The 13,102-nt window shown below is 37.1% G+C and overlaps 1 protein-coding gene across 6 annotated transcripts in view; it reads right to left on the bottom strand.

The window, feature by feature from the left end:
* The window catches only part of LOC115061625 (partitioning defective 3 homolog B-like), a 180,095-nt gene that overhangs the window by 128,955 nt on the left and 38,038 nt on the right, over positions 1-13,102 (bottom strand). For all 6 annotated transcript variants that reach the window (XM_029530049.1, XM_029530048.1, XM_029530045.1 and 3 more), the window contains exon 5: positions 7,224-7,318. In XM_029530049.1, the coding sequence (XP_029385909.1) occupies positions 7,224-7,318 (95 nt within the window). The remainder of the gene's footprint in view (positions 1-7,223; positions 7,319-13,102) is intronic.

Below are 13,102 nucleotides of genomic sequence, written 5' to 3'. Positions count from 1 at the left end.
GAAAATTTAAATTTAACTTAATTTTTAATTAATTTAATAATAGTTAATAATTTAACTTCATTCACATCAAAACTACGACAGATGAATGGGGACATTGGAATCAATAATTTATGCAAATGTATTTTGCAGTCTACAATTAATAACATATTCGTAGAAATTTGTCTGCAAAGTTTGCAAAATCCATGCTTTTTAAAGGCTAAAATGTAAATTGTATGTAGAGCACCTAATTTTTCATACATGAATGATCTTTAACAAAATCTGTGTCTCAGATCGTCTGACAAACTGATCAGAATCCATTCAGTCCTAATCTGTATATGGGTAGTTGAGCTCATGTGCGCAGTGATCGTGTGAGCAGACACATGAAGGTCAATATGGCTCAACGTTAGTGGTAGGCACTAATGGACTCATAACATGGCCTTTAACCTTTGACCTTTCACCTTACTGCCATTTGACCTACACCACCTGTCAGTTGGAAAAGGGGGAAGAAAGGAAAGTAAAAGAAAAACTGAGCAAGACAAATGAGGAATGAGGAGAGGAAATATAAGAAAGCTGTAAAACTGTGAAAGGAGAAAGGTGGGGTGAGACGTCAAATACAGTAAACATATGTTTTAGGTTTGGGTGCCTAGAAATCAATTAGTCTGGTCTAGATACGCATGCTGTCATGTGAGTTTAATTACGAACAAGATGACAGATAACATTAATTATCCTAACCTCTTTGCCATAACAACAGCCACTCTTACATTAATTGGAAAATCTTTGGTGCTTAAACGTTTGTCTCATTTAATAATGGCAATAGTCTTCCATCTCTTTTCAGGAGAGCTACATGTTAATTATAAAAGGCCAGCAACATACGTTACTTATCAAAGGCTAATTTCAACAAGTTAATGAATCTGAACGTATAAATGTGGCTCATTATTCATACTGACCTCCCAATATCAAGGATAGTACAACAAACATGAAATCTGTTGAACAGCGAAGTAGCTCTATGTTGAAATTTTCTTAAAAAAGCTTAAAATTAAAGCATTATTGAAGTTGTGAAACTGAATGGAGAATGGAAAAAAAGAAAAATTCTAACATGATTATGTTTCAAAATTGATCAGCACTATCAGTCAATCCAGACTTTTATGATTTTATCAAAAAGTAAAATTATACAAACAGCCCCTTTAAAAACAGACATGTCTATACATGCTAAAAGTCACACGAGAAATAATGACTGAAAGAGCTGATGAGTTATTTCAGAGGAAAATAAAGTCTAAAAGACAAAGATTTATTAGAGATACATTGAGGGTAATAGTGGGATGAAATAATACATTATTCTGTCGACCTCAGACAGCTCAATCAATACTTCTGAACATTAAAGGCCCTCCAAAATCTGAGATTAGAATAGCAGAATTTCCATTTGAAGCCCAATGATTGATAATCATGCCATGAATTACTATGCTTGTAATAAATGGTCAGCAAGCATTTACCCTTTGCAGGTTCAATCTAATAATTGCTGAAAGCGGATAAAAGCAGTAAAAATAGAATGAACTATTAGTGATACTACTAATTAGTGAATAACCAATCTGGCTAAGTGTCCTCTAAAAACACTCCCAAAGTGAGTATGATAAATTAATATTAATGAATGCAGGACAGTTTTTGCCTATGTGCATGTATTTCTAGTGCGTGTGCATGTTCGTGTATCTATATAAAACTGACAAACATTGGGTAATCCATCTTGAAATATCTCTTTGTGGATGTGGATGTGGATGATGAATTGAAATGAATATGTGTTTTGATAAATACCAGGTCAAAGAGCCAGAAGGATGAGCAGGGAAGTAAACAAATAATATTCAAAATATAACATCATATTATTTTCTTTATATAGAAAATCACGTTTATAGTATAAATGGCATAAACTCTCAGATCTTTGTATAGCCCATTAGTTTAAGGACAAAAATAGCACAGGACAATGTAACATGTTCTTAGTGTTTTGAAATGGGGCTTTCTGTTCAAATTAAATTTTGAGGGAAATTTTCTCCTGTCCACCTGACAGGTAACTGACTCAAGGTCAGAGGTCATTGTGACACCTCAATATTAATGCCACAATGCCTTGAGACGTTTGGATGGCTTTCTGTTGATGCTACTGAAACCAGATGTGATTAAAAACAGAACTTGCATGGACAGTAACAAGTGTTCCTGTGTTCTAATATAATTATGTTTCCTCGTTTATGGTTTATGAACCAATAGCATAGTGGCACATCCCTCTCCAACATTTTATTCTTTTTCTTGGGATCTAAAGTTATCTCTTGAGTATATAACAACATACTCTGGAGTTGCTTCCTCAGATTTAAGGTGAGATTGGGCACACACACATTATGAATCTACATCAGCTCCATCAGCTTAAAACATCCTGGATATTCCCAATCTTTCTTCACCACCTCTGATAAGAAATGCATTAACAGAAGGCATTACAGTGAATAAATTAATTAATTAAGTTGTAAATAAAGCAGCCATATTGTAGTGTCAACATCTACTTCCTTATTCATTCCACTTATTTCACAACTATGAGTTCAGTTTTTCATCTGCAAACAGGCAAAGAGGAGCATAAGTGGTGTAAACACAAAAAAGCAGATATTAACACTAAAAGGCTTCAAAGATCCGCATGTATACAAAAATGATGACAACAATATGAAGAGAAGGGTGCCTGGGTGCGGCTGCACAGACACCTAGGTAGCATGATAAAGAAGTACTCTACAGCTTTATTAGCCCCACTAGAATTCTAGGCAAGGACAAACACTCCCCCATGATTAACACGTTGTAACTGGCCTGAAACCTCATGTATGTGTATGTGCACGCATGCATGTATGTGTGTAGTAAGCAAAAAAAAAAAAAAAAAAGAAGGACAGCAAAGAGTGATTTTGCAGCTCACTGTACTGATTTGAGCTTGCTATTTAGTACGGAAGAGCTGTACCGGTGAATCTTTCTGGATTAGAATTAAGTAAAGATGAGGGACAGAGAGTAGGAGAATAAACAGAGAGAGAGGAAAGACAGAGAATTACTGCAAGGAGAGTACTTTCTACCCTTCATCGCTCTCACCAAAAGGCCAAGTGACAATTTGAACAATTACCCAGAGCCATTACCTTTATCTGAACCTGGCTGGCTGAGAAGAGACAGACCAGCAAGTGACTAAGTGTGTGTGTGTGTGTGTGTGTGTGTGTGTGTGTGTGTGTGTGAGAAGACATAGAAAGATGTAAGACATATGGGGAAGAAAAGAGAAGAAAACATAAAGATAAGATTTATTTATTATTTACGTGTGGGCACAGGAAAGATGGGTGCCACAGGACACCATTAAACACAGCAAACCCTACCATATAATTTATAAATATTAACAATTAAAAACTTAAACACATCTCTTAATTAATGGCTTTTGGTGTAATATTGTAGTTTTTTGATGACATCAACAAGATGTCACAAGACAGGGAAAAAAAAAAAAAAAAAGCTTTAAAGAACTGCTTAACTCAAGTTTATACATCAATATAACCCTCCGGCCTGTGTTAGACATGCCTAAGTAAAAGTAAAGTGAAATGACTCAGAAGTGGACGTCTGAGTGGGAAGAATCTGATTGCTGTCAGCTTCAATGTATATGAAACTTATAGAAGGTACTCAGTGGCAAATTTAAGTAAAGCAAAAGTGCTGTCATGCAAAACAGTCTTATTCAGCATTCTTTACAGAGCGCAAATATCAAAATACAGCAATCACATTTAAGACCACAATGGCTTCCTGAAAGTAAAAGGACCATAATGACATTTGACATCACTTCACCATAATATCTCTAACACAATCAGAGAGATGGGATGCTCCAATAAAAGGCTGTTAGTGACTAAGCAGAATCACCCCAGCTAACTGTTGAGGTTACTGAGTGCTTGGCTAAAATTCTTCAATAAGTCCCAACTAAGCTATCTCCACCTCATGCTTTTTTGGTGCTGTTTAGCTTTTCAACCTCAGCATGAGGCCCCCTTGACGGTACTACAAACTTCATCTCAGCTGGCTAGGTTCATCCCATTTCTATGCACGACTACACAGCTAACGCAGCTTATCCAAGAAATCTACATTTAGACTGAGGGTCATTTTAAACTACAGCAGTGCAACATACATTCATGAAGTAGGACATGAGTATTTTAACAGATTCCTCCATCTTAGATTTCCTGTGTTTCCTCCAAGGTTCAAACTTGATTTTTTATTGATCCCACTAGGGAACACAGAAAAAAGATCCCCAGTGTGCTGCATGCCACCAAGAAAATGTCTGCTTTGTTCAGATGGTTTGCAATTAGTCAAGGGAGACTTAGGTAGGAAAAAAAATTCAAAAACTATGATGTTAAATACTCAATGTTAATAGCTATTTATTGTAACATTGTCTGCAAGCAGCCAACCAGGAAAGTAGGCTTAGGCAAAGCAAAATGTGGGCTGTAGTTATGCCATATGGTAGTAGAGAAACTTTAGTGGCAAACATGAACTATCCAAGAAACACAGACACAGCTGCTGTAGCTGAAATCATATATGAGCATGCTAAAGTTCAGGCAGACCAACGGATAAATACCAAGTTGCACACATTCATGATAAGCTTACTGTGTAACTTAAACCCAGTAATATTTTATATTGGCAGCTGTGAGTGATGGCTTGCCATGAAAACAGAGCTACAATGTGAGCTCAGAACAGCACGGTCCACATTCCTCAGCTTCCACTCACATTTAACCAGGAAAGCTGAACAGTTTAGTGTTAGTGTTAACATGTATTACTAGATTTACACCCTGATTTGATAGCATGCTTGTCGGACATCAAAACAGACTACAGGACTATTTTTGCTGGATATTGAAAGTTGTTTTTGTATTTTATTTTTACATTTTGTATGTTATATAGACAGTAAGTAGAATGGCTACCTCTGAGAATCAATCTCATTCCACAAAAGAATTGAACCTTGCACACAAGTTGCTCTATAGGGAATACAGTGAGGGTAAAAAAGGATGTTTGTCCAGTGAGTGATCTTAAGGGAACAGCCTTCACCACTCAAGAGTCCAATCAGGCATGGATTTCCTGTAACTAGTGAACTTGAGGGATTTCTGGTGTCCAGCGATCTACAGGGAATATTTAACTATCACACTACCAGTGAAACTGCATATCTATGTAACAGGTACTCTACAGACTTGTAAGTGTCTGTGTGCATGACTCATTCATGTCACTGATGTAGTGAAGACAAGTGTATTTTTGTAAAATAAATTTAAGAAAAGCCACCTGAGAATATGACAATAATTGGTGGCTAATGTCACAGAAGAGAAGATAATAAGATGTGTAATTAGAAATAAACAATGGGAATATAGCACAATGTAAAGTTTACAGAGTAAATTTAAAAGATAAAGATGCTCGTTCTCAATTTAAGTTCACTTTAGGTTCAAATAATTGGAAAGTAACATCACTGAAAATTATTATGCGTCTGTTTTAAAGCTTTCACAATAAATACACATGGGTGCTAAAACTCACTGTCATCCCAGTGTTTAATGTAATTTTAAATCATGCTGGATTAACACAGCTGCTGCTTATAATGATAATGCAAATGTAGTGCATACACTTAACCTTTTTGGAGATTTAGTATTTACACAGACCACTGAAAGAAAACTGAAGATAGGGGATGTAACAGCAAAGGAAAGAGACATGCATAGATATGGAGCAATTAGTTTCAAGGTTCAAGAGGCAATAGGAGATGCAGCAAAAAACATATATTAGCTTCAGAGGAGAGGGAACGGACAGCATGGATCTGCAGGTTAAACATGAGGTTCGGAGGTCAAAAGTGGAAAAGCAGACAATCTTTTAATAAAAAGTGGAGTGAGTTAAGAGAAAGTTAAGATGTCGTCAAACATCGAGTTTTCATAGAAAAAAACATGACCTACAATTAAAAAAAACCAAATTATATATTTTTAAATCGTGATGATGAATAATGTAAAATAGAAAAAGTGAAGTGAAGGAAAGGAAGAGGGGGAGGGGAAGCAGCAAGAAAAAAGAGAAAGGAACAAGTGTTTGCCCTCTGCCCTCTTGAGATAGGCAGAGAGAGGATGAAAAGAGGGGGGAAAACTTTGGAGTCATTTGTCTTTGTTAGTGAAGTCTGATGTGACAAAGTGTGACTGAATTAGAAAGAACATAAGGAGACACACAAGCACAATTTAAACTCCCCGGTTCCATGCATACTAAAAGATTCAGCACAGCGTTCAATAAACAAATCAGAGGTTTGTTCATTGAGAATCTATTGAATTCTTCTTTGTACGCTTTGGACAGTATGTGCGCATATGGCACAAGACAAACAAGAATATGAGAAAGACTAAAGAAATTTGGCACATAACATCTCTATGCTCAATACATCTCTATACCTTTATGTGAACATTTATGAATTTGCTTTCAAACAAAAAAGAACAAAACAAGAAATTGAATATCTAAGGCAAAATGAGGCTTTTCCAGTGTATTACATACATAGTGGACAGTAAAGTAATTAGTTTACAAAACTATCTCAACAAAAAATATATATTAATTTTGTCCTGGGAATGCTGCCGGGGGAGAGACTATAGAATCACGAAAATCAAAGTGTTTACCTCCTTGGGAGTCTTAATTTGTTCAGCAATCTGCCCATTAGATTACAACAGCAGAAAACCTAGTGTCTATGAAGATTTAATGAAGTAAGTCAATCATTAACAGAAGCAGACAAATATATATGAGCATGCAAAATATAATTAATTGATTAATTAAACAAAAGGAGTTAAAAAATACTTTAGGAGACAAAATGTTTGGTCTTTCCAAAATAAATTCACTTGTGTGTTGAAATTTGTGGTAGGTGTCCTAAAAATATTTGTGGGTTACAGAAATCATTAACAGTCAGCTAGCGGCACACATCACCAGTAATCACCAGAGGTCCCTCTTTTTTGCACTCCTACCAGACTGCTATATTTTTTTTAGAAGTATGATAACTTTGTTACACTTCTTGCACTGTGAAGACACTGCACAATCTGAAACAAGCCAGCAAGACGTAGACTTTTAGACATGGCTCATATTTCGTAACCACCGGATCATACATTCTGTCATCGTTTGGCTTTGGGTAATTGTGCATGTTTTTTTAGCCCAAAAAGAGCATTGGTAGCCTCAGCAACAAAGAAACAATGTGTGTTTCAATGTGTCTTTCTATTCATTGGCGTGTTTCTTACCATCTCAGTGGTGTCTTCATTGAGGGGAGGTTCAGTCTCAGTCAGCTGGGGGCCAAGGGCTGAGTCACTGCTACTTCTCACCAGCAGGGGGGTATCTGCAGAAAGAAAACAAAAACAAATTAGATGCGGAGGTAACTTCCAGCATTCTCCTTCATTATTGAAAAAGAATTTGGGGAGCATGATAACATACAGTATCACACATAGTTGAGACCAGTCACCGCACTGCTTCGCTACACCAATGGTGTTCAAACGTTTTCACATGAAGGACCCTGAGCAGACACATTGTTTAACCTAAAGTTCGTAATCTGTCGTTAGATGTCCTCAACTGGAGCAGTTATGACTTCTGTCCTTGTCTTAATTATGGACAAAACAACAATAAATTATTTCCCTATTTGCTACTGGCCTCTAGTACTCCTACAAGGAAACACTAATATACAGTAGACTCCTGCATTTGAGCATTTCATTGAGGAATCACAGTAAATGTTGTAGTTTGGACAAGTTGAAAAAGCTTATCTGTATGGACTGGATAAGTACAAATAATGTCTAAAGCAGATGATCCACAACCTGGAAATCAACTTCATAGCAGCTACTTGCATCAGGATATTGGTTACATAATATAGAATAAATGTTTATGTAAAACAACTATCAAAAACTTTGTAAATGCAGAAAAAGATTAATCATTCTCAAAAACTAATGAACTTTGTATCTAAATTTTGTTTTCAGATAGCTTTCTTGTCACAAACTTATCTTCTTTTTAATCCAGCTATATTTTTTCAGGGTTTGCTCTTTTGCCCGGGTAAGAACCATAGGAACTTGTCCTTTTGTTTTTACCTGGGCAAGAGACACTTGTCACCAGTGTGATTGCCTCCCATCAGGCTTCGAATGGGAAAGAGGAAAAAATAACACTGACAAAGAATAAGGCAAAAATGGTGAGAGTACAGAAAGGCGGCATCTGCTTCCAAACACAGACACTCCCACATAACTGTCACAAAATTGCGGCTGTTATTTTGATGGAGTCACAGTTCAGCAAAATTCATGTCTAATAATAATTTTTTAGCTGACAAGATACAGACCCTGAGCTAGTCATGCCACACTACAGACAGGAGTTTGTGCACGCAAAAAACTGTCAGTGTGACGAGACAGAAAGAAAGAGGGGAGATTAGTCACTTTTATTCTTCAGTTGACAAATTGAATTTCCAACCTGTCATCATAATGTACCCATGACTTCAGTCCAAGACATGTCAAAGTGTGCCTTCAAAGACAGACAAGAACATACCAATATTCACCATAACAAAGTGATAGGCTGTTTTAATTAGACCACAATGATCATCATAAAGTAAGATGAAGGCAGGATAGACAATAGGAAATGAATGCATATAAACACTACTGTCTCTGAATGTGTGAGAGTCTGAGTGTCTGTAGGTTTTACAAAACAACAGTGTGTAAAATTTTAGCCCAAATTAATTGGCTATAGAAGACTTGATTAAATAATGCAAAAAGCCTTTTTAAAAAGTTGTATCAAAAATATCAAAGACATTTGATCTTTTTACAGAAAACAACTTTTAATCAATCAAATTGATCAATACAGCCTGGGGAATTTGCGGGTGTATGGGTATATCTGTTGACGAGTATAGCAGCATCATCACAGGGCTTGTTTCTGAATGCTGTTTTTGGTGTGCATGGCTCAGTGTGATTATGATTATGTGTTTCAGGAGCAGATCTGAAAGCCAGAGTATGTTGAGGTCACAAACAGATTTTCATGCATACTAATGGCCAAAAAGTAGCTGATATGCAGATGTCAGTGCACATGTAGGAAATACATGGTGGTGTCTCATAACACCATTGCATGAAATTAAAATTTAAGATACAGTTTGCATGTTCTCCCCGTGCCTACCTGGCTTTCCTCCAGGTACTCTGGTTTCCTCCCACCGTCCAAAGACATCATGTTTGGGTTAGGTGGTGACTCTAAATTGTCTGTATGTCTGAGTGTGAGTGTGAGTGGTTGTTGGTCTGTCTGTCTCTGTGTGTTGGCCCTGTGATGGACTGGCGACCTGTCCCGGTTGACCCCACCCTCAACCACTGTGAGCTGCGATCGGGTCCAGTAACCCCCACAACCCAGAAATGGAAGAGCAGTTGAAGATGAATGAATGAATGATGGATAAAGCATGCTGCATAACTGCCTGCATTGCTGCTGAGGGTTTGGTGAAATAGTGAAAGGGAGACAAAAGTCAACATCACAGAGAGTTATGCAAATAAATAATATTTAACAGAGATATTAGTATGATCTTTGTGGTACACTCCCAATTCTCAAGTCTACCATATCCATTCATGGGGCCCATCAATCTCTATATACATTAAGAACATTGTCATGTTAGCTTCTATAGTTCCATTGGGGATAAAATGAGATAGGTGGTGGTGAGGGTGGAGGGTACTCTAAATGAGTGGACTACGAAGAACACATGCCAAATGATATTTGTAGGGTCATATATTGATTCTCACAAAATGGACCCTTGGTGCTCTTAAGACTGGCTGAGGAGTATAGAGTACATCAAAGCTAATCAATTCATCTCTTCAAGGAAAGGCAATGAAAGGGGGATAAATGGACATGGGACAAAAGACACAAAAATGAGAGACAGAGCAGGTAAATGGATAAGAAAAAAAGTAAGGGACCAACATGCAGAGATAAATAATGGGCATGAAAAAGAAAATGTACAATGGCTAGATTAAAAAAAAAAAAAAACAATAACTTGATAACAAAATAAAATACTGCTGCAAAAGCTATCACTGAATGCTTGACCCAGAAAATTCACTACTTTTGTTTGCTGGTTTTTCTTCTGTGGATCTGAATATTAATGGCTTTAATCTATTAGGTCTTTATAGATAAGTCATACTGAAATTCCTCAAAATCTTTCTGAGGTTGTTATCTCTTGAATGGCTGATCGTTAACTTGTTTCAGCCATAGACCTGACCGATTATCTTTGGCTCCAAAGGAAATGCTATCTAATATATGCCTTATATAGATTTATGTATCATTCTCAAGACACGTGCAGAACTTTGAATCTTGATTTTGTTGCTCATCTACACTTCAGAGTTCTTCATTGAAACTGCAGTGCGAAATATAATTTAACAATTTTATAGCCCTTATTTCCTGGCAAGAAGAGTACCTGTTCAGCACAGATACAGAGAACAGATGAATCAAAGGGGAAATTAAAAGGAAAAATATGCTGTTGTTTTTGTTTTGTTTTGTTCTTTTATAAAAAAAATAAATAAATAAAAAACCAACTTGGAGAGACAAACTTTGACGTTATGATGAGAGTGAGAAGGAGACAGGTGGTTAGAATGAGCGGCAAAACAGTAGACAGTAACAGAGACTTAGGTCTGACCTTCCCACACTGACAGTGATAGTCTCCAGAGCTCCTTTACTTCTAATCTCCCATGACAGTCACACATTAGGACTAATCTCTGCTGACAGACGATCATACTAAAACAGACTAAACTTCCTCTCTTAACAGTGTCTGGATCTCACAACTAAAGCCCCTCACAATTCTGGAAGGTCACACAAAATGAAATGTCAATACTGTTATTACTATCACAAGTCAAGCTACAAGTATAGATGCAAGATACAAGGTTTTTGTATAATATATCGGTTAAAGTGGATGGAAAAATTACTTTTGCTAAATAATCTATGATGTAAAATTGTAATTATTATTCTTGTCCATCTTTGGGGAGTTTCAGCTCAATTAAGTGCTTGACATCCTTGAAGATGACTGAGAAACTTAGCATAGTATAGCATCATTAAACACAACGAGAATGGAGAGTAATGAAACTTCCTGATTGAAGCCCCAAACAATAGATGGATGGGTTTTATCGCACATTATTTGTCATATTAATGACATTTTGAAAACAACCTTGACAGGTTATGTATAAATGTCAAGCACCCAACTAGATGGATGCTACAGAGCACCGCACGGCAAAGCAGACATAAGGTCTACAATTCATAACTGAAGGAAGTGGAATCGGTCATCAGACATATTAAAGGGGGAGGTAACTTGTAATGCAAAGGTTTTTGGTTAATTGTGTATGTACAATCCATCGCCCATGCAGTTTGTTACATCGAGGCAAAACAAAAGTTAGATGGGTTACTGTGACAGATCTAAGCCATCTCTTACAACTACAGTCCCTGAACTGAACAGGCACTTGACTTAGAGTAAGAAAAGAGGAAGAGATGAAGAGATAGCTGAAGAGAGAAAGAAAAAGACCTGAGTGGAAGACTTAAAGAGAGGGATAGGAGGAAAAAGGAAAGGCCATGAAGTTAGGTATGGTCCAAGTAAGATTAACCAGACACATACATCAGTTTTTGCTTCGAGCCTGACAGAACACATACACTTCCTGCCTTCTCTTTCTCCTGCTTCTCCTCATCCGATTGTTTATCACCCCCATCTTGGTCTGTATGTCGGAGGTAAGGCTACCAATGTTTGAGTTGTCTCCATCGTATTTTCATCAGTTTCTCAAAGAAAATGACTATTACAGCCTGACCTTTGTCTGTTCTATATTTCAGAAAGTATTAAATTAACATCCTTCCTACAATGTTGTCTACAAACAGCCATAATTAGCCATTACAAAATTTCAAATATGTACTTTGGTTTTGAATTTAATAAAGCTGGCTTGACTGCTATCCTTGACCCAGCAATCAGGATCCTTATCACAGCTGAGACAGATTGAACCTGTTTTTTGTTTAACATCACTTATGGCATTGGCCTCTTTCTGCTTTGACCCACAGATTACACTTAAAAACATAGACAGTTCCCAAAGGCCTTTTCATTGTGAAGTCACAAGAATGATTAAAACAGCATTTACACCATAAGAAACGGAACCTTGTCAGAAGAAAGTCGCAGTCTAAGTAGTAGACTGAGAAAATTATTGAGAAAATTTGGATTTCTAAGTATTTAATCAGACACAGAGTACTTGTGTTTGCCATACACAAGTACTCAGCCTTCAGCGTAACAATAATTGGGACAAAATTTTGTAATGCCATGGCACATGCCAGAATCCAACTGATGTTAACATCATTGCTCCTCCTCCACAGAGCACAGAGTACCTACGCTCAGCAAACACCATATTAGGAATATCATACTAGTAGTGTACAGGGCCGCCATTTTCTTTCTTTTCTTTCTTCATTTTCATTCTCTGTTCCCTCAGCTCTTCTGGGATTCTGTTCTATGTTGACAAGACTGCATCATATCATTTCTGCAAATCTGTCAGCTGCACATTCATGCTGTGAATCTCCCACTTTACGCCCACCCAAAGGTGTTTGATTGGATACTGATCTGGTGATTTTTGCATTATGACATGCTGTATTATCATGCTGGAAATAGCCGTGAGGAAACACTAAACTAAGGTGATAAAAGGATGCACACAGTTAGCATCAACACTCAAATGATGATGAATTGGTATTTAGAGGCCCAGAGCTTGCTGAGAAAAAAATCTTCACACCATTACACCATAACCAGCAGCCTGGACTGTTGACAAAAGGCAGGTTGGGTCTATGGATTCAAGGCGCTGATGCCAAATTCTGATCTTACCATCTGCTGCCTAAGCAGAAATCAATATTCATGAAACCAGACTGTTTTTCTCAGTCTTTAACTGACCTGTCTAGGATTTCTGTTCTGGACTGATAGGAGAGTAACCTGACATGGTCTGCTGTTATAATTCATCCTCCTCAAGGTTTTACATGATGTGCATCCTAAAATGCTTTTCCACTCGGCTATAAAGAGTGGTTTTCTGAGTTATCATAGCATTAGTCAACAAGGGGTTTTTATTTACAGAGCTGGTGCCCAGTGGATGTATCCCCCCCACCACGTAATTCAGAAAAAAAATCT

This window comes from Echeneis naucrates, chromosome 21 (genome assembly GCF_900963305.1).
Source record: "Echeneis naucrates chromosome 21, fEcheNa1.1, whole genome shotgun sequence".
NCBI classification, from domain to species: domain Eukaryota; kingdom Metazoa; phylum Chordata; class Actinopteri; order Carangiformes; family Echeneidae; genus Echeneis; species Echeneis naucrates.
Note: the sequence above shows the minus strand (reverse complement) of the source record. Positions and strands in the feature narration are given on the sequence as shown.